Source organism: Arachis hypogaea, chromosome 17, assembly GCF_003086295.3.
Source record: "Arachis hypogaea cultivar Tifrunner chromosome 17, arahy.Tifrunner.gnm2.J5K5, whole genome shotgun sequence".
NCBI classification, from domain to species: Eukaryota; Viridiplantae; Streptophyta; class Magnoliopsida; order Fabales; family Fabaceae; genus Arachis; species Arachis hypogaea.
The window spans coordinates 53785168-53807880 of NC_092052.1; the positions used below are offsets into that span (position 1 = coordinate 53785168).

At 37.2% G+C, this 22713-nt stretch overlaps 1 protein-coding gene and 1 long non-coding RNA gene across 2 annotated transcripts; both read left to right on the forward strand.

The window, feature by feature from the left end:
* The first annotated feature begins 12077 nt into the window (after window positions 1-12077).
* Window positions 12078-13646, forward strand: LOC112763292 (uncharacterized). Its single transcript, XR_011874767.1, has 3 exons — window positions 12078-12266; window positions 12427-12488; window positions 13541-13646. It is a non-coding gene; the product is annotated as an uncharacterized lncRNA (long non-coding RNA).
* Window positions 13647-17304: 3658 nt separating this feature from the next.
* LOC140180602 (uncharacterized) lies at window positions 17305-19685 on the forward strand. The gene is made up of 2 exons (XM_072221849.1): window positions 17305-18791; window positions 18884-19685. Exons 1-2 carry the CDS (start codon window positions 17305-17307, stop codon window positions 19683-19685), a joined length of 2289 nt encoding a protein of 762 aa, XP_072077950.1.
* The last annotated feature ends 3028 nt before the right edge of the window (window positions 19686-22713 follow it).

Here is a 22713-nt window from a genome sequence, read left to right on the forward strand (position 1 = left end):
CTGAGGTGGGTTTACGACCTGCATCTGAAAAATACAACAGAAATATGGTATGAGAACTTCAGTATGGTAAAAGTGCCCAGTGATGTAGGATATAAGACCCCGGGACGCCAAAGGTAATCCTACGCTCCATATCCATCACAAGATTCAAACTTAAGGCATTCTAAAACAAATAAGCATCATTATAACAACATTAACTTAAATAAACCGGGTAATCTATCTTAGAGATTTCTACTCTATCCAAACACCGCTGTCCCACAGCCTTCACCAACCTATCCTCCCTACGATCCCATCGCCACTGCCTTCTGAACCTCCTCAATCCCAGTAGAAAACCCTGATAATAAACAATGCAAGTAAAACACAAGTACAAGCATATAAGGCAAATAATTCAGATAGCAATTAGGCATGTTATTCAACTAGACAAGCCATTACAAGTAATCAAAGAATACAAACAGATAGAAAATGCACATGATGAATGCCTGTCGTACTAGCTGTGATATCACATTGTCGGTTCAACTGCCAACCTGACACATCTCCATGGAGACGTCGCCCTTCGGATTTCTCATATGGGAACCCCCGAGATATAGTGCTCAAATCATTGTCCAGGTACCGGCGCCTGCACGCTCTATAGATCCGAAGGGATGTGAGTGGGATACTCTTGCCTCAGACCTCACATCTCAATGTAAGCGGGATTAATCACCGTCCTTACGCCGCCGTCGCTTCCTCGACAGGCTGGATTAACCACCGTCCCTGCCCGGCGCATAGCGTCTCATAATCTCAGTAAAAACATTATTTCAGTGGTTTTCAAAAAAAGCATTTTCAGTATACAGAGATTCATCATCTCAATCCAAGTCCCCGACTCATCTCAACCACTGTCCATTCATAACTCAGTTTCCAAATATCAAAAGTTCATCATTCCTCATCTCATATACCAATCATCCTTCACCTAACGTCAAACCATTCTCAACACGCCAGTAACCTATGCCTCCGTTTTCTAATTTATCATAAAATTATGTATTAGAACCTTTAAGTTATATCCCATGTTCTAATACTCGTAACTAGGCCCAAAAGTCCTAAATGGTGTTATAGAAGCTTACAACCTCGTTAGGAAGGTGAAATAGTTGAAAACAAAGCAAAATTTGAGAAACAGGGCGTGTACGTCCGCAGAGGGGTGTGTGTGTGCACGCCCAGGAAATTTTTAAAAGTGTGCGTATGCACAGGTGTCAAAACTCAAAATGGTCAGTTCACTCACACAACCTGTGGCAGCGCCCCTAACAGACTGGCCTTCCCAACGTGTGCGTCCGCACAAGTTGTGCTAGCGCTGCAAACAGAACGCACTTCCCTGCTCGTGCGTGCGCACAGGTGTGTGCGTCCGCACAGGTCAAAATTTTTCGCAGGGTGTGCATTGATGGTATTTTTGTGGAAAACTGAATTTTCCAAAACACCAAAAACTAACTGGCAAGTATACCGGGTCGCATCAAGTAGTAAAACTCACTTAGAGTGAGGTCGATCCCACAGGGATTGATGGATCAAGCAACTTTAGTGGGTGATTAGTTTAGTCAAGCTAACATTGAGTGATTTGAGTGACAGTTGAAACAACAGAAAGTAAATGACAAGAGGAATTAAAGTGAAGACAGTAAATTAGACAGAAACTTAAAGAGCAAGAATTGTAAATTGCAAGAATCTTAAATGACAAGAAATGTAAATTGCATGAAATATAAAGGGGAGAGGGTGCTGGAAATTAAATTTTAATAGGAAAGTGTAAATAGCAATCAAACAGAGAAGTAAAAGGTGCAAAATCATGCAACAGATCTAAACAGAAAAGGGAAATTGCTTGAAGAATTCAAAACAGAAAAGCAGTGCTTAATTTGCAGCAATTTAAAAGTGGTTCAAGATCTCAGGAGTGCAAGAGACTAGAAAACAAGTCTAGATCTCAAATCCTTCCTTGATCCAATAAGAACAATTGCAAAATGAAAATGGAAGAGTAAATTGCAGAAGAAGAACAAGAGAAGTTACAGATGGAGAATGAAAACAGAATTTCTTCCAATCTCAATCCAAAATTTCAAAACAGAAAAGAAAACTAAGAGAGAAAGCAAAATGAAAACTAAAGAGTGCACAACTCCCTATTGGAGCTAGCCTCCTTTCTAATCGAGCTCTCCTAATGAGATGGAATTGATGCCTTTATATAGGCTTTACAAAGTAAAAAAATGAAATTGAAATGAAAAACAAATTAAATGAAAATCCTAATTCTAGCTTGTTCTTGTGCCTTTGAGTGATGATGTGGGCTTTGCTTGCTTTGGATCTGAGGAGAAATGGGTTTGGTTGGCCTTGATTCAATTTGGAGAAGAATTGAATTTAAATGGAATTTTTATTCAATTTTTGGTCCATGGGTGTTGCTCCCAGGGGAAAGCTCAGTTGGAAAACCCAACTTAGCTTTCAAGTTGTGCTGTCCGTGTCATTTGATGCGCATCCAGCCTTTGTTGTGTGCCAAAATGGTGCGCCAAAGTTTCTTGGTGCCTTGGGTCCGTGTCAATTTGTGGGGGAGAAGGGGGGAGATAGTGCTCAGTTGGAAAAACCAACTGAGCTTTCCTTTGTGGTGCCTTGCTTTCGGCCTCAAGGTCTTAGGTTCAACACTTGGTGGAATCACTTTTGTGAGCTTTTTTTCTTGTATTTTCATGAGTGGGAGCCCGATAAAGCTCAGTTGAGAAAGTGAACTGAGCTTTATTTTGCTTTCCTTGTTTTCCTTGTGTCTCCCCCTTTGAGCCTTGGTGGAAGCATTGGCTGATTTTTTTGCTTATTTTTAGCCCTTAAAGATGCATTTCACTCGTGCCTCAATTTCGTGCCAAATATGGACTATGATACATTGTTGGAAAGCTCTGAATATTAGCTTTCCAACGCAATTAGAAGCACATCAATTGGACGTCTGTAGCTCAAGTTATTGCCCTTTGAAGAAGGCATGGTCATGCTGTAAACACCCACTTTTAACTTAGCGAAATTTCTTGCCTCCAAGCACATTTTTCTTGTACGGCAAAGCTCAGTTCACTTAGTGAACTGAGCTTTGTGTGCTGATTGTTCATGCTTCCTTGATTTGGTCATGGGCCACGCTTTTAAAAGCGTGGCCTAAGGCTCTAAAGTGTGCTCCAACTTCAAAGTGTGCCCCAAAGCTCTTTATTTCTCCTTTTTAGCTTATTTTGTGCTTCTTTGCTTCTTTTTCTTCTTATTTCCTACCAAATTTATAAAATTAAAAGATAAAAAAAATATAATATTTAAGCACAAAAGCATTCAATATTTAAGCACAAATCATCAATTTCTTATATGAAAAAGCATAGAAAAACATGACATGGTGACATGTCATCACAACACCAAACTTAAACCTTGCTTGTCCCCAAGCAAGAAAAGAATCATGCAATAAAGATTGATAATCCAAGGTAAGAAGAATAGCAACTCAATGTTCATGGTTAGCTAGTTTTCTAAGCATGCTACAATCACAAAAGAGATGTAAATGATTGATGCTTCCATCTAGCTCAATTTATAAAATCTTTCTCTTATATTTCTTCCTTGAAACAAGCTTTTGATTTTCTTATTAGCTTCTCCTTTTGGGTGCTTTGCCCCATGAGTTGATAACAAAGCTACGACTTCTAAATGCTTTGTTTTCAAGTATTACCACTTGATACATAAGCACCACAAGCATTTGATTAGAGGACTTCATTAAGCTCATTTTTTTCTTTCCTTTTCTTGACTCTCTAATCATTGATGCTCAGAACCTTGAGCTTTGAGGGAGTGCTTTTGCACTTGAGCCTAGCCTTGACTTCTAAGTGTTTTGTTTTCAAGCATTTGGCTTGATACATAAACACCACAAGTACTTAACATATTGTCATTGGTACTCAGAGCCTTCAGCTTTCTCATTCTTTCCCTTTTTCTTTTTTTGATTAATTGTACTTGCTTCTTCAAGGTTTTCATGATTTTCAAAAGATTTCACAAAATGTCCTAGATGAAAACTTCAATTAAATAAAATCCAATGCAATTAAGCAACAATTAATCATACTAGCTTTCCAGTACTTGTATGCACATGCTAAAATCTTCTTTAATGCCTTGTTTGTTTATGATCATGATACTTTACTACTTTAAGCTTTACAAAACTCAAGTTGGTAGTCATAATGGCATGGCAACATGTTACAAATCAAAATTCAAGCTATGCCTTTATTCATACACACATGTAAACAGAAAAGATGAAGACAATCATGTAGTTTAAGAAACAAATGAGAAGAAAAGGAACTCTACAACCTTGTAGTTCATCTTCATTATTGTTGTCCTTTTTCCTCTATTCTTCCTCTTTCCCTTGCCAAACTCGGAATGCTTGCTCATCCTCAAGCAACAATTAGAACAATGGCTATGGGGCTAAGATAGATCATGAATGTCTCACACAATGAAATGTTAGTAGTACATGTGTTTAAGCAAGCAAAATTAAAGACAATAATCAAGGCACAAGAGACAGAGACATTGTGATTGCAAACATAAGAAGGTGTGCATGATACATTGCATAAAGATATAAGTGGCACACCAAACTTAGTGTGACACTTTCACTTGGAATTAATGCAAGTATCTTGAAAGAATTGGAACCAAATTTTGTTGCATAGCAACACCAAACTTAGAATGCAATCATATGTCAATTTATTTGAATTAAAACTAAGTAAGTGAAACTGTTATTTGTTAAGTACAATCACCAAGCCAAGAATCTGTCAGAATAAGGATCTCTTGGTGATGTACTAACAACGACAGTTAACAAGCAAACTAGAGGAAAATATTTAAAAATAGAAAAATGACTAAAGCAAGTAGAATGAAAAAGTGTCAAATCAAAAGAGAAAAATAAAACTGCAGAGGCATTATGATTATGCAGACAAGTAGTGTTGCTTGAATGAATTGCATAGAAAATAAGTGGCACACCAAACTTAGAATCTTGGTGTGTCACTTTCATTTTTTTATTTGATGCAATCATTCAAAATATATTGAAAACAATTAGTTGCAAGGCAACACCAAACTTAGAATGTAACCATATGCCAATTTATTGAATTTAAACAAAACAAAGAACGAAAATAAAGCAGAGAAGAGAAATTATACCTACGGTTGACATCTTGTTTACTTTCTTCCTTTTCTTCCAGTTTGTTAAGAGGAATGACTTCAAGGGAGGAGAAGATTCAGCTATTGCCCCCTGTCTTGGTTTCCTCTCAGCAAGCTTTCTTTTGTACATGGCTTGCTTGAGCTTTCTTGCTATTGGTCTAGGGGTTGGATTGTTTGTGGTTGACCTCCTCTTGAATGTTGTCCTTGGTAGCTTGGTCACAATCCTCTTTTTGGTGCTTTTGTTAATTGCCTTCACTTCCTTGAATCCAAGTCTTGGTGGTTGTGATTGTTGGAGTCTTCTTTTCATCAAGAGCCTCTTGTATTGGTGGTTCCATGTACTTTTCTGCTTTACTTGAGTTTGAAATTCTTTGGTTGTCTTTCTCACTTTCTTGCTCTTCCATTTCCTCCCTTGCACTCAACATTTGACTTAATAGCTTTTTCATTGAGGAGGTTTGTTGATCTTCCCAACATTTCTTCATCTCCTCTTCATATTTTTCAATCACAGATTCAATTGTTGAGAGTTTTTGGGTCAGGGACATTTGTGAGAGTTGTGAGTCTTCATGTTCCCTTGTCATCTCAAGTGCAGTTTCATTTTCAACTATTTCCACCACCTCTTTCTTTTTCACTAAAAATTCACTTGACTCAGTAGCCTCTTCCTCTTGTTTTTCCTCCTTTTTCGTTGCACTCACCAACTGAGCTAGCTGCACTTCCATGTTTTTGAGGGACGTTTCTTGTTCTTCCCAGTACTTCTTTATCTCCTCCGTAAATCTTTTGAGCATGGACTCAAGTTTTGAGAGTCTTTGGCTATTGGAAGTTTGTTTTGGTTGTGAGTCTTTGGCTATTGGACAATCTCTCATGTGACTTGACTGCTCAGAATTTGCAGTTTCTTGGTAATACTCCCAGCCACCATTAGAATCATGACTTGCATCATTTTGTGGTGGTGGGAAGTATCCTATATGATTCTCTTGCTCATCTTGTGTCTCTGAAACAAATCTCCATGGATTGGAGTGCTCAGACTTTATATTTTCTTGGTGATATTCCCTTCCACCATTAGAGATTGGTGATGGTGGGTAATATCCCATAAAATTTGTATGATCATAAGATGAGTTGAACTCCATTTGAATTTTGGAAAACGCAACACCAAGGAAAATTGAAATTACTCATATCAGATATGAAAATTTCTTAGTGAGGCAAAAACTCAAACACCTTGGTTTCAATTTAAAACAGAAAACAAAAATAAAGAAAATGCTTGATCTAGACTTCTCACCCACTTAATCATTGTTGATCTAAATCAATCCCCGGCAACGGCGCCAAAAACTTGATGGTATTTTTGTGGAAAACTGAATTTTCCAAAACACCAAAAACTAACCGGCAAGTGTACCGGGTCGCATCAAGTAGTAAAACTCACTTAGAGTGAGGTCGATCCCACAGGGATTGATGGATCAAGCAACTTTAGTGGGTGATTAGTTTAGTCAAGCTAACATTGAGTGATTTGAGTGACAGTTGAAACAACAGAAAGTAAATGACAAGAGGAATTAAAGTGCAGACAATAAATTAGACAGAAACTTAAAGAGCAAGAATTGTAAATTGCAAGAATCTTAAATGACAAGAAATGTAAATTGCATGAAATATAAAGGGGAGAGGGTGCTGGAAATTAAATTTTAACAGGAAAGTGTAAATAGCAATCAAACAGAGAAGTAAAAGGTGCAAAATCATGCAACAGATCTAAACAGGAAAGGGAAATTTCTTGAAGAATTCAAAACAGAAAAGCAGTGCTTAATTTGCAGCAATTTAAAAGTGGTTCAAGATCTCAGGAGTGGAAGAGACTAGAAAACAAGTCTAGATCTCAAATCCTTCCTTGATCCAATAAGAACAATTGCAAAATGAAAAAGGAAGAGTAAATTGCAGAAGAAGAACAAGAGAAGTTGCAGATGGAGAATGAAAACAGAATTCCTTCCAATCTCAATCCAAAATTTCAAAACAGAAAAGAAAACTAAGAGAGAAAGCAAAATGAAAACTAAAGAGTGAACAACTCCCTATTGGAGCTAGCCTCCTTTCTAATCGAGCTCTCCTAATGAGATGGAATTGATGCCTTTATATAGGCTTTACAAAATAAAAAAATGAAATTGAAATGAAAAACAAATTAAATGAAAATCCTAATTCTAGCTTGTTCTTGTGCCTTTGAGTGATGATGTGGGCTTTGCTTGCTTTGGATCTGAGGAGAAATGGGTTTGGTTGGCCTTGATTCAATTTGGAGAAGAACTGAATTTAAATGGAATTTTTATTCAATTTTTGGTCCATGGGTATTGCTCCCAGGGGAAAGCTCAGTTGGAAAACCCAACTTAGCATTCAAGTTGTGCTGTCCGTGTCATTTGATGTTCGTCCAGCCTTGGTTGTGTGCCAAAATGGTGCGCCAAAGTTCCTTGGTACCTTGGGTCCGTGTCAATTTGTGGGGGAGAAGGGGGGAGATAGTGCTCAGTTGGAAAAACCAACTGAGCTTTCCTTTGTGGTGCCTTGCTTTCGGCCTCAAGGTCTTAGGTTCAACACTTGGTGGAAGCACTTTTGTGAGCTTTTTTTCTTGTATTTTCATGAGTGGGAGCCCGATAAAGCTCAGTTGAGAAAGTGAACTGAGCTTTATTTTGCTTTCCTTGTTTTCCTTGTGTCTCCCCCTTCGAGCCTTGGTGGAAGCATTGGCTGATTTTTTTGCTTATTTTTAGCCCTTAAAGATGCATTTCACTCGTGCCTCAATTTCGTGCCAAATATGGACTATGATACATCGTTGGAAAGCTCTGAATGTCAGCTTTCCAACGCAATTGGAAGCACATCAATTGAACGTCTGTAGCTCAAGTTATTGCCCTTTGAAGAAGGCATGGTCATGCTGTAAACGCCCACTTTTAACTTAGCGAAATTTCTTGCCTCCAAGCACATTTTTCTTGTACGGCAAAGCTAAGTTCACTTAGTGAACTGAGCTTTGTGTGCTGATTGTTCATGCTTCCTTGATTTGGTCATGGGCCACGCTTTTAAAAGCTTGGCCTAAGGCTCTAAAGTGTGCTCCAACTTTAAAGTGTGCCCCAAAGCTCTTTGTTTCTCCTTTTTAGCTTATTTTGTGCTTCTTTGCTTCTTTTTCTTCTTATTTCCTACCAAATTTATAAAATTAAAAGATCAAAAAAATATAATATTTAAGCACAAAAGCATTCAATATTTAAGCACAAATCATCAATTTCTTATATGAAAAAGCATAGAAAAACATGACATGGTGACATGTCATCTTGCGTCTGCACGAGGGTGTGCGTTCGCACATATCAGAAATTATGAAATTCTGCAACTTTGCAGAATTTCAGATTTTTAACACAAACTTTGAATGATCATAACTTCCTCTACAAAATTTCAAATTTCACAAACTTTATATCGATTTAAAGGGTTTTCAAAGATCTTTAATTCTAGACAAGTTTCATCAATTTTTGAAAACCGAGGAAAAAGTTATGATTGAACAAAGTTTACCAAAAACTCTATTTTACCGAACTTCACAATTTACACAACTTCTAACCATACACATTTCAACTCATACCAAACCATTCAGAAACTCTATCTTTCATCAAAATTGACCTGTTGTGCCCTAATACACCAACATTACCACATTTCCCTTCACATTTCATCATCTTTAACATCAACACCAATATATCAGAATTTTACAACCATAATGCCAATTCATCAAATCCAACATCACTTATATCATCATTATGCCTTTTCAATTTACACAGTCGATCATCATTATCATATTACCATTACTCATCATACTCAAATCCAACAATCATTAATTCATCGTAAATCACCATATATCATCATTTAACAACTCAACAACCATTTAAATTCAAACCTATCCTATGGGTCACTAGCCTAAGTGTCCATGAATATTATATACTACAAAGAGGAAACTGAAACCATACCTTGGCCGATTCCCTATATGCTCCAAAACTCCAATTTAGCCCAAACAAGCTCCCAACCAAAATCCAAGCTTTTAATTCCACTCCAATAAGCACAATTAAGTTCCAAAAGCTCCCAAAGTCACAATAATCAAACTATATATGCATAAACCATCACAAATCAACCTAGGGTTCCATTTAAATGTAAATTCACAAGGGTTTAGTGGCTCTTACCTCTCCCAATAGATTTGGATGTCAAAAACCAATGCTAAGCAAGGCTTAGAGCAAACCTAAACATCCAAGATCACAAAAACTCACTTAATCATAAACCCTAAGAACCAAAATTTTGGAGAGAAGAATAGAAAGGATTTCGTGGTTACCTCTTCAGTTTCTTGTACGGGTTTTGTAGATCTCTTCACGAGGAACGCGTAGCCATAAACGGTGCGGCGATCGGAGCTCCGTAGCTCAAGATATGAGCTAGAGAAGAAGAGGGTGAATAGTGTTTCTTCTTCCCCTCCTCCCCCTTTCTATTTCTGAAGTGTGTGTGTGTTTAATGGAGTTGTGGCTGGTTTGGTTCACTTAAAGAGCCTTTATATGTTGGGCTTGGGCCCAACTTGGGTCCGGTCCAACCCGTTAGCGTTTTTAGCCCGTTTGGCCCAAGTTCGGGCCAAACCTTTAAAATTAACGCCCGGTTTTCCATTTCTAACATTTTTCTAAGGTTTTTGTCGGTTTTCATTTTTTCTCATGCGGTACCGGACAGACTTGAACTGGTTCAATCGGTTCAACTGCCGATTCGCAATTTTTTACGGTTTTTCGTAGAAAGCACATTTTCTGTCTCAGAAAAACCCACTGAGTCCAAAAATCACCTTTAAATCCTCAAATTCTCACTCTAACTTTTTAGAATCTAATTGGGCAATTAATCATTAAATTAACCAGTTGATTAGTTGCGGTACTTACACTTCATATGAAACCTTAGTGAATAAAGATCCTTGAAAGAAAGAAAGAAAGAGAAAGAACAAAAGAAAAGCCAACATTGGTGGCAAAGTTAGGCCACTAACGGTCAGCACCAATGTTGGTAACATAGAAAGAAAGAAACAAGGAATAAGCTAGGCACCAATAGCTTGAACCCTAAGATAAATGCCTGTGGTGCTTTTGTATTAAGATCTGCTTGGATGATTAGGTTCTAAGGAGTGTTTTAACACTTGGTAAATTGGGTTAACTAACCCAGGATTATCAACCAAAAGTTCATTATCAAGAGCAACCTAACTACAAAGCATTTAGTGACCCAAAGAGGTGCTGGGCATCAATGTATTTAGGCTGAATTGGAAGCTATTTGCCTGTGGTGCATATGTGTTGAGGAAAGGCTTGACTTAGTAAGTCTGAGGGGTGCTTCAACACCCAACACCTTGAGCCAACTGGGTCAGGAGTGTTGACCGAAAGCTTACCATAAAAAGCTGCTTCAACACAGAACACTAAGCTCCAAATAAAAAATAAGTTTCTAGCAAGAAAAAGCAAAAAGTAAGCACCAGGGACCAAAGAATAAAAAGGGTTCATAAAAGCAATTGAGTTAGTGCTTAAGGGGATGTTGTAACCTAGAAATCAATAAGTGTTGAGCTTCAAATACATCATGCATGAAACCCCATGAACTAGAATCAACTATCTTCCAATAAGGACCTAAACTCCTCTCTGTTTTCATTCATTCTTTCTTATGTTTTACTGCTTGCTTGGGGTCAAGCAAGATTTAAGTTTGGTGTTTAAAATGCCTAGGCATCTTAGGCTAGTTTCACAAGCCTTTTTCATTAGTTTTCATTTGGTTTCACACACGTTCTTAGGCAATAAGTAAGTATTTGGATGAGAAATGTATGTATGTCTTGATTCAATCAAACATTGTTATTTATGAGCATTTTCATGAGATTAATGCAAGAATTACTTGATGCTATAAATGATGCAATATCTTGTGATTATGTCAAGGTTTTGATGCATTTTGTTTGGTTGATGATAGGTAAGAAGAAGCTAGAGAAAGGCAAAGAAGAAGCAGAGGAGGCAACGTTGGTGGCCAAAGTTGGCTCACCAACGTTGCCATAAACGTTGACAAGGAAAGGGGAGCAATGTTAGTTGCCAAAGTTGGCTCACTAATGTTGTTGACAAATATTGCATACAAACGTTGGCTCAAGGAGGAAGCAACATTGGTGGCCAAAGTTGGCTCACCAACATTGCCACAAACGTTGACAAGGAAGATGGGAGCAATATTGGTGGCCAAAGTTGGCTCACCAACGTTCCAAGCATGAAAAGCAACGTTGGTGGCCCAAATTTCACTACAAGAAAAAAGGCCTATGGCCACGCTTTTTTCTTGCCACGCTTCAAAAGCGTGGCCATAAGTGGTCTATGGCCACGCTTTTATGAGGGTGGCGATAGATTAGAGATTTGGCCACATTTTTTTTGCCACGCTTCAAAAGCGTGGCGAAAAGGATCAACGGCCACGCTTTTGTGAGGGTGGCAATTGATTACAGAAAAGGCTACGTTTTTTTCTGCCACGCTTCAAAAGCGTGGCCGTAGATAGAAACAAGGACATTTTAAAAGCGTGGCCACAGGGTTTCATTACGGCCACACTTAGAAAATGTGGCTATATGCTGGTACACTTTTGCCACGCTTTAAAAACGTGGCCAAAAGTTTCTTTTTTGCCACGCTTCAAAAGCGTGGCCGTAGAGAGCAAGAATAACGTTTTAAAAGCGTGGCGAGATGGACCAAACCGGTTGACCCAAACCCGGCTCCCAAACCCGGCTCCCAACCCGGCCCAAACCCGGCCCCCAACCCGGTCCCCAACCCTAATCTCTCTTTCCTCTTCGAAGCCACTAACCCTACTCGCCTGTATCGAAGAGCTCCTCCCTTCGCCCTTCTCCCTTCGCCCGTCGCCCTTCGCCGTCCGAGCTCCTCCCTTCGCCCTTCGCCCTTCACCCTTCGCCCTTCGCCCTTCGCCCTTCGCCCTTCGCCCTTCGCCGTCCGAGCTCCTCCCTTCGCCCTTCGCCCTTCGCTCGTCGCCCTTCGCCTTCGCCTTCGTCACTGATGGAAACCACTTCTTCTTCATCTTGGTAATCTTCATACCCTTCTTCTCTTTCTTGTTCTTCTTCGAATCAGTGAGGATCTCTCTGTTCACCTTCAAGCTCCAGCAAACATGGGCGACGGCAAGCTCCTCCCTCTTCTTCTCCTCCAAGCCCTCGAATTCCATAGGTATGATCGATTTTCCTCTTTTTATTTTCTCGATTTTTCCGTTGTTTTTACATTTAGGGCTTTCCCTTTTCATTTTCATTTTCCTCTGATTCGTTCTCTCTGATTGCATGTTCCTTTTCATTTTTATTTTCATGTCCCTGGTTAAATGATAATGCTGAAGACGCGTTGCTTGCGATGCTGTGGACGTACGTGGTTTTTTTCTGGAATGAGAAAGCCACAAAGGTGCACTCTATTCACTATATTCTCCTTTGATTTTCGATATCTTATGTTGACTGTTAATATATGTTGTTCGCGGGTAATAATGGATTCCATGGACTTTTTCCTACTATGATGAATGCTGATGATGATGAATGAAATGTCTCAGCCACGTGAGACAGAAGGCTTCTGTAATTTACTCGTGTTGGTGTTAGAAAGAGTGAAATATATCTTCTTCCTTGTGCAGTTGTGAATGATTGAAGTCAAAACCATGTTTTATGCTGATAAATCGAATTATAGAAGTTGACTAGAACCAAACATTAATTTTATACTAGTTTTTTTTTTATTTTAATTTTATTTGGTGGATCGGTGTTTTTTAAGTTAAGAGTATTACTTAATTTGTGTGGACGATGATGAATGAGCATTATTTCATCATCACTTTGTTTGTGTGTCTTGAATAATACAATGGTGGCCTGGGAGCCTAAAACAGTTGCATTGTTAAGACCAGCATCTTAGCATTTTTTTATTTCTTTTTAATTCTCCGCTTGATGCTTGTTAAGTGATTATATGTGCCAGTATGTGTGTACGTCTGTGAGATGATATGGTTGAAACTCCCGTGCTCATTTAAAGGGACTAACGTCACTCATTTCTATTAAATATAAATGTTATCTAACATGGTTCAAACTTTCTGTCCCATTTTAAGGACTATTTAACGTTACTTATTAGCGTCAATTGTATTTTGTTTTGGATTCTTCTCTCCACTTTGCATAAAAACTCGCTTCTGATGAAAGATGCTGAAGTCACATAAAAAGTGTGTTTTCTTACTGGTTTTGGTATTCCATTAATTCTCACTGTTTGTTGCCTTTTGCCTAAACAGTATTTTCACCTCTAATGGCCTTATTTATTATTAGCTTTCCCCTAAAGAGATTTTAAGTTACTGACTTTATATGATGTCATTTCTATTGGTGGATTGTGACTTTGTGAATGAATATTAAGATATTCATACAATCGTCTTACTTATCAATACTTGATATGATATCGTTTATTTGAACTAATTAGTTACCTTTATTCTTTTTCAGCATGGCACTCTCGGGGCACTTGTCCAAGATTCTGTTAAGAGCCACTACGAGACCCTGTTTTACTGTTTTCCCTTCCCTTCCCCTGCTCCAATTCTCTGCTTTCCAGGTTCCCCTTTCATCTCATTTGATTTTATTTCTGTTTGATTAATCTGGTTTAGCTCATTCTGTTTAGCTTGTTTAGTTCAACTAATTTAGTTTAGTTGAATTAGGTGGTTAGAGAATCTGGACTGGTTAGTGGATGTAGGTTTTGTTTTGTTTACTGCTGCTGTTCGGAATGAATTTGTCTTTCCTCTGAAAGTTGTCCTAGATGAACTTGTTTATTGTGCTATTTTGGTGTTGAATTCTGGACCTGTGATTGCTGTTTGTTGTATTTTTTTTCATTGTCCAAAATAGATGCTGTGGAAGTGTTACTGTTTCATTAATTTTTCTTGGTTTGTTGTTGCTGAGTTCTGCTCTGCTTGTTGCTTGGTCCATATTATATGAACTGCAATGATTTTAGTTTGTGGAACTGGTTAAGTCATATGAATTCTGTTTGGTGCTTGCTTGAACCTGGGAAACATGCTATTTACTGCTGTTGTTTATTAAGTGTTGCTGCTTTGTGCCATGTGTTAGCAACTCGTTTCCTTGTTGAGATTCTTTGTGCTCATTATGCATTCATGCTCATTACATCCTTAATCATTGGCTGCTGCTGATTTCTCAATTTGCATTTCCTCTTCTGCTCACTTTCTATGCATGCATATATGATGTTCATTCTTGGATTCTTTTGGGGGGGGGGGTTTGCCTAAATTTGCTTGGCATTGGGAAATTGTTGTGTGATCATGCAATTGCACTTGGATTCTTTTGCAACAATTATTCATGGATCTTATTTTTCATTTTCTTTTCACTATTAAGTAAATAATTAAATTAATTTCACATTGTACAAAAGCACATGGGATTGTGGCCTAAAACATTGGATATCTGAAAGTAAATAGAAATTAAATTGATGTTTTCAGTGAGAAGGATTTCTGCTAATTCTGAGAGATTGAGGTTATTCATTTGTTTGTGATAGAAAACATTGTGTGCCTACTTTGATGTGGTTTCTGATGCTTGCATTGTGTTGCCATTATCTAATATAATCTGAAATTCTGAACAGCCATTTGAATTTGTATTTGCATTTCTCAATCATGCACTATTATTATATTGTCTATTGTTAATTCAAGTATAGTACACACGTCCTTTTCTTTTCTTTTAGCAAAAAAAAAAGCCTGAAAATATATAGAATAACATTGGAAGTATTATTTTTGCAGTAACAACCAATAACAACACTGAAGCTATTGAGAGAGAAGAAGAACAAGTTTGAAGAGGTTCCACTGTTTTGGCTTTGGTCCTTCCTCCCTGCTGGTGCCTTCGTCTCTGTCATTCCCTACTCAGTCTTCTCTGCCATTAGTCACAGATTTTGCAGTTTATTGCTTAGTTTTAAGGTGTGGAGCCTGGACCAAAGTAGTAGCTTCATCCACACTGAACATAAAACTTTCATTATTCTTTTTTCTTTTTTTCTTGTTTCCTTTTTTTTTCCACGCCACATAAATTGGAGCACATACATCCACATTCCACTGTTCTTCTTCCTTTTCCCTTTATATCATTTATTTATATTTATAATTATAATGTCATTCTATTTTTTTATAAAATTATATAGTTTTTTATTTTTCATAGCATCTTTCAATTTATAAGGGTAAGAACTAATTCGTCACAAATTTCTTTTTAAAATTTGTTGTTAGCCAATAGATTATTATATATATAAGAAGGAATTCAAATTTTTAACACTTACTTAAATAGACAATAAATTAATTACTTGACCAACTTAAGTAAGTTTTGTTGTATAATTCTTTTATATAGAAAAAAAAGCTTTAGATAAAAATGGTTATTCCTTCACTTTTTTGTCTAAGAAAAAATAGATTTAGAAAAATAATATTTTAAAATTGGGAATGCTATTAAATACTATTAAATGAATTAGGTCATTTAAGGACATTCTACTCTCATGCTATTTTTAATTAGTTGTTTGGGTTTCAATGTAGCTTATTATAGTGTTAGATGTTTGTAGCCACTTGAGGAGAGATAATTGTTTCATTTTATCTCATGATCGAACATGTGAATAATTACTAATAAAATTTATTTGTTAAAAAATGATTTATTTATACTAAAAAATATTAAACATATTTATATTTTAATATTTACTTAAGTCTTAGTCTATTTTTGTTCAGGCTTTCGATAGTTATCTATCCACTACTACTGCCACTTCTTTGTTCTGCTGCTGCTGTGGTAATATAATAATCTGCTGCTGCCGAGTAGCTGTTCGCTGACGCTGCTACCTCTCTAATTCTACTTCTGCTATGCTACCATTTTGTTGCTGTTGTGGAACGGATTAAGACAGTAATTAAGGTTGGTTTATGCAAATTTAAATACATCTATTAATTTGTTATTGATGTCATGCGTGCAACTTGGTGCTTTCCTGAGGCACTCATCACTTTAGGCACTTCTTTAAGCATTGCTAAAATTCAATTTTCTCTGTTATTTTATGTCTAATGCCTTCAAAGTATTTTCGAGGCTTGCACAATATTGTCTCTTAGTTAAGTAGGAAGCTAGATTTGCAGTTAGTGAGACGAACAGTAAGGACTTCAATTTAGAAACTTAGCTATCTACGTGAAATATATAGGTTTTCGATGGATATGTCGAAAGACTGGATGGATACACCACGTCATGAGAAAGAATATCAAGTTGGTGTAGAAAGATTTTTACACTTTTCTTTCTCATCAAAGGGAGTTCCTCAAGGGGAAGAAATTCAATGCGCTTGTGCAAAGTGTTGTAATATATTCTGGTTAAAGAGAGATGACGTATACGATCATCTAATATGCCACGGTTTTGTAAAAGGTTATAAGCGGTGGTTTAATCATGGGGAATCACTTTTTGCTATGGATATTGACAGTGACATAGGCGGTGAATATAACTGCAATGATAACATTGATGAGTTGTTACGTGATAGATTTCGAGATAATACACAAGTTGACGGACAAAACATGGGGCCTAACGAATGTGCAAAAGAATTTTATAAATTGGTAGACGAGGCAAGCTAAGAACTATACCCCGGGTGTAAAGGATTCACAAGATTATCCTTTACCATTCGTCTTTACTTGTTAAAATGCTTGCATGGTTGGAGTAATGCGTCATTTACTTCTCTCTTGGAATTATTGAAAGAAGCAATGCCATATTTGAATATTCCTATTTCTTTTGATAAAACCAAGAATATGGTGAAGAACTTGGGTCTTGACTACCAAAAGATCGATGCATGTCGCAATGACTGCATGTTGTATCGGAACGGGTATGAGAATGACTCATCTTGTCATGTCTGTAGAACATCCCGTTATATTGAGCATCATGAAGAAGAGGATGATGTTACCTCATCTAGAAAGCCTCGCAAAGTTGCTGCGAAAACTCTAAGGCATTTCCCTTTGATTCCCAGACTTCAACGGCTTTTTATGTGCACAAGAACTGTCGAAGCTATGTCTTGGCATCACAATGAGCGTGTTAAAGACGGGTCCTTAAGGCATCCTGCCGATGGTGAATCTTGGAAAGCATTTGACAATCGACATGAAGATTTTGCAAAGTAGCCTCGTAATGTGAGACTTGGGTTAGCAAGCGACGGATTCAATCCATTCCGAACTTTGAGCAGTACACACAGTACATGGCCTGTTGTTCTGATGGTGTATAATCTACCCCCTTGGATGAGCATGAAGCCTGATTATTTTATGCTATCTTTACTTATTCCTGGACCACAATCACCGGGAAATGACATTGATGTCTATCTTCAACCATTGATTGAAGAATTAAAAGAATTATGGGAGTCAGGTGTCGAAACATATGATTCGAAAGAAAACAAAACATTCAACATGAGAGCGTGCCTTTTGTGGACAATTAATGACTTCCCTGCATATGCTATGTTATCTGGGTGGAGTACAAAGGGAAAATTGGCTTGTCCATGCTGTAATGATGAAACTTCTTCTATCTATCTGAAACATAGTCACAAGACTGTTTATATGGATCACCGAAGGTTTTTACCCATGAATCATCCATGGAGGCATAACAAAAGATCTTTCAATGGAAAAACTGAACTCAGGTCTCCACCACAGTTGTTAGAAGGTTCAGCTGTATTTGATATATTGCGAGAGGTAGATAATTCTTTTGGGAAGAAGCAAAAGAGATCAAAGAATGGCATATCAAATTGGAAAAAACGGTCAATCTTTTTTGAGTTACCATATTGGAAGTCCAACATGTTTAGACACAACCTTGATGTCATGCACATAGAGAAGAATATAGTTGATAGCATAATTGGAACTCTTTTAGATATTCCCGGAAAGACGAAAGATCATGCAGCTGCTCGTTTTGACCTTAAAGATATGGGTATCAGGAAGAACCTTCAACCAAGAGATACGAAGGATGGAAAAAAAACTAAGTTAGCAAAGGCATGCTTTTCAATGACTCCAGCAGAGAAAACAATCTTTTGTAGTGTGTTGAAAGCGGCAAAATTACCAGACGGTAGCGCTTCCAATATTGCTCGATGTGTGCATGAAACAAAAAAGAAGATTTCTGGTTACAAGACCCATGATGCTCATTTCATGTTGCATTACTTGTTGCAAGTACCAATCAAGAGCATACTTCCTGACCATGTTGCCATCGCTCTAGTTCGATTATGTTCATTTTTTCGCCGAATATGTCAGAAAGTAATTAGCTTGGATGAGGTAGTTAACTTAGAAGCAGAGATTGCTGAGACATTGTGCCAATTGGAGAGGATTTTCCCTCCTAGCTTTTTTGACATAATGGTGCACTTGCCTATTCATTTGGCAAATGAGGTGAGGTTAGGTGGTCCAGTTCAATATCGTTGGATGTACCCTGTTGAACGGTATATGTGCACACTAAAATCGTATGTTCGTAATAGAAGTCGTCCAGAAGGATCTATTGCCGAAGGATATTTGGCGAATGAGTGTATCAATTTTTGCTCAAGATATTTGCATGAAGATGTTCATACAAGATTTAATAGAATCCCTCGGAACAACGATGAGTGTGTTTCAGATGAGGTGCGAACTCCTAGTTTGTTTCCAAGCAAAGGATGTCCTCTTGGTGGAAGAATGGGAGATTTGTTTATTTTAGATGAAAAATCAGAAATAAAAGGTCATGCATACATTCTAAACAATTGTGATAAGATCGAAGTCTACATGAGGTATTTTCTTCGATTCATTATCATTTGTTAGATTGAAATCATCATATTTAACCTTACTAAAAACTAAGACTATGAATATTTAATCTCTTCAGAGAGCATGAGGAGGCAGTTAATGATAACAATCCACGAACAACAAAGTGGGAGAAAGCCAAGGACCGCAGTCAACAATTTTCAGAATGGTTTAAAATTCGTGCCATGAAAAAGGATGTGCCTGATTGGGCAAAAGGGTTGGCTAGGGGTCCAAATCAAGTTGCAAAAAGATTTTCAGGTTATATTATCAATGGGTATAGGTTCCATACAAGGCACCGTGATGTGAGACGTAAAACTCAAAATAGTGGTGTCACATTAGAGGCATTGACTCCTAGTTTTGCTAGTGTGAAAGATAAGAACCCAATTGAAGCAAAAGTAGCCTACTATGGTAGAATAGTTGATATGTTTGAGTTAGATTATTATGGCCAATTTAAGGTAGTCTTGTTTAAGTGTGAGTGGTATACAGTTGCAAAAGACAACTTTGGTCTTTCATATGTGTATTTCAATAGAAAATGCTACCAAGAAGAACCATTTGTGTTGGCATCTCAAGTAAACCAATGCTTTTATGTGCAAGACCCATATGTTAGGGACAAGCACTATGTTATGAAAACAATTCCAAGAGATTTATTTAGGGTAAGTGATGACCTTGAGTCTGATTCTCCCATAATATATGCAAGGGAGCCATGCGAACCTGAAGTGATTCCAAGTCTTCTAAATGATAATGGCGAAATTGATCTAGTGAGGAATGATCTACGAGCAACTATTATAGATATGGATCAAAACATGTTTGCCAAACAATATTGTGAGGAAGACGAGGAAAGCGAATATGAGTACATGGATGACTTTGACTCTGAAACATCTTGACAAGTGTTTTTGGTAGAATCCTAAACAACCCACTTTCCTTAGTTGTTTTCCTTAGTTAATTACTTGCTTCAGTTGATTATGCTCATTTAATTATTATTTAGTTAGCATTTTATTAATTGTTATTATTTTGTGTATGTAGAATAGAAAAAGGGGAGATCACTAAGAGAAAATGGATACTTACCTTAGGCCAAAAAATGAAAGGAAAAAGCCCAAAAAAAAACAATTCCTTTGAGGTTACACAAGTGAAGTCAAGTGCTGAATTGCTCAAACAATACAATATTAAGAGAGAAAGGATCATGGCTGAAAATGAGAAGGTTAGCTTGCAAGCTCAAGCTCCAAAGGATCCAACAAGCAAACAACCCATCACAATAGTGGAGGATGCATTTGAAGAGCAACTTAGGACTTCGAAGAAAACAAGGAAGGCTCAACCAACGGCACTTTTTCAAGAATGCACGCATAATGGAAATGGGACAATGTTTGAAGTTGAAAAGAACTCTAAAACTAGGAATCAAAGGACTGCTGAACCTGATGCCATGGATCAAAATGATATAAATTCTGATGATGACGGAGAAGATACAAGCGAGATGAGTGCAACTTCAAATAAAAAAGGAATGAGTCTTGACATGTATTTTAAGGTACATGGGATAAATTTGGAAGATGAAGAAGATGAGGAAGATGAAGAAAATGAGCTTGATGATAATGCAAATGATGCGGGTAGTGGAGGACAAACTAGTAATGAAGGTACTTTTCTTGTTTACTTTATTGTCTAATTAGAGCTTATATTACTTCTCAATTGAATTATGTTATTTTATTCGGACTTAGGCACAATTAAGAAGAAAACCCGTGGAAAAACTACGTGCAAAAAGCTTCATGCCACAGATTTTAATGATCGACGGGAGGTGGAATTTTTTCAAGGGCAGCCTGTAGGTCCAACCAACGAGGTTGTATCTGACCTCAACCAACTATTGGGCACAACAGTTAGAAACCCTCGTTTTGTGGCTTTGTTATATACTAGTTGGCATGGTGTGCCTAGTAAACTCAAAGAGGAAATGTGGGAGTATGCCAATGTATGTAAATATGGCATTATAGATAATTTTTTGTTAATTTATTTGTCACGTTATTTGTGCTAACTGTTGATATTCTAATGTGTTGTGTTGCATAGCAAAAGTTCATTCTTCCCATAAGTTCAAAGTCGTGGGTAATGCGGGGATTTTGTGGTGCATGGAAAAAATATAAGAGAGAAATAAAAAAAGAGCATTTTGTGAAGTACAAGACAAAGAAAGAAATGATAAAGAACCGGCCATTAGAGATTCCCGAGGTTCAATTTCGCAAACTAATTCGGTATTGGAGTCTTCGGCCATCAAGGTAACATTGCCTTTTATTTTTTCCTATACCATCAAGCATACTATCATTGATTCTTCATGTTCCTAAACTTAAGTGTTTTGGAAGAAATTGATTCTTCATTGATTCTTTATATTTAGGCTATCTCTGCTAAGAATACTGAAAATAGGTTAAAACAAACATGTCCTCACCGAATGGGATCCACAAATTTTGGAATAGTGCGTAAGCAGCTGGTAATATAACTTATTCTTTGTGATTTCTCTTTTATATGTATTCATGGTGTAGTTGCCTAGTTAGTATGCTTCATGTAAACTTTTCTCTATGTATTTTAGCGTGACTCTAAAGAGAACAGTGAAGAACCATCAAGGGCTGAAGTTTTCATAGCAACTCGCACAAGTAAAAAAGGAAAAGAAATTGATGCTAAAACACAAGCCACAATTGTGAGTTGTTTGTATTTGTATTTTGGATATGTACATTAATTCTGATGTGATTTCTATCTAAATTGAGTTAATGCGACTTTGAACTCTATTGGTTGTTGCTTTTTGATAGACTGAACTTCAGAACCGCTTAGAAGCAGGAGAAAATGAAGAGGATGCATTTGTAGGAGTGTTAGGAAAGGACCAACCAGGTCGACTTCGTTGTTATGGGGCTTCGATTACAAGAAGCTCTCTTAAAAAAGATGAGGAGATTCACCACATAAAAGTTGAATATAACACTAAGGTCTCATCATTAGAGAAGAAGATGGATGGTGTATGTGGTTTATTAAAGATATTGGTGCACCAACTCAGCCCTGGAATGAACAATGAAGAGGTAACAGCCTTAGTTCAAGCTGCCCAAGATTCTCCTGTGGATACCTCAAGTAGCAAAGCAAAAAATACTCCTCGCTCCTCCGAAGCAACTCACATTCCACACAAAGATGATGTAGGTAAAATTGTGGCATGATTCACATTCTTTATTTTGTTAAAAAAGAGATAAAATTGAGAGAGAAATAGTCAAATAGTAGGCTTCAATTTCAAAAAAGGTGAGTGCTATTTCACTTTGATAAAGTCTATTCAAGTCTTGTATTTACTAGCTGGAGGAGTTTTATCTATAGAAGTCCTACTTAGCTTGACCAGGTTAGTTGATCTCTAGTTGACTAAGGATAGAACAAATTTAGGATTGTAAGTGAAGAAAGAAAAATATCCTGCTAGTAAATGGAGATTCAGTGACTGAAACCGCTGGATTAGAAATAAAAAAGCTTGCAATATGGTCTGAAACTCTGAATAAATAGTGGCAATGTGAAAATGGAGATCAGCCTGGACCTAGAGGAGATAAGTTAAAGTGCAGTGGACTGTGGATATGAACTCTGTTATTTTGACTCCTTAAAAGACTTTATTACCAGTAATGTCTCTGGTCTTTTAGAGTGTAATATTTTTGTGTATGTCTGTATTTTTCTACTATGATTGTTTATGTCTGTAATACATTTGATGACTTCTTCCATTTAGATATTAGTCCACATGTTAAAGCTTCTGCCTGCTGTTTAGTTGCTTTGATGATGTCCACATAATTATAGTTCCAAGCTTGTCATGCTCAAAAAGCAGATGAAAATAACATACATCTACTGAAAATATTATGCATTTTCTGTTTTTTTGAATATGTTATATCAATGCATTGAAGATTGAAGATGCTTGTTTAGCATATGCCTACA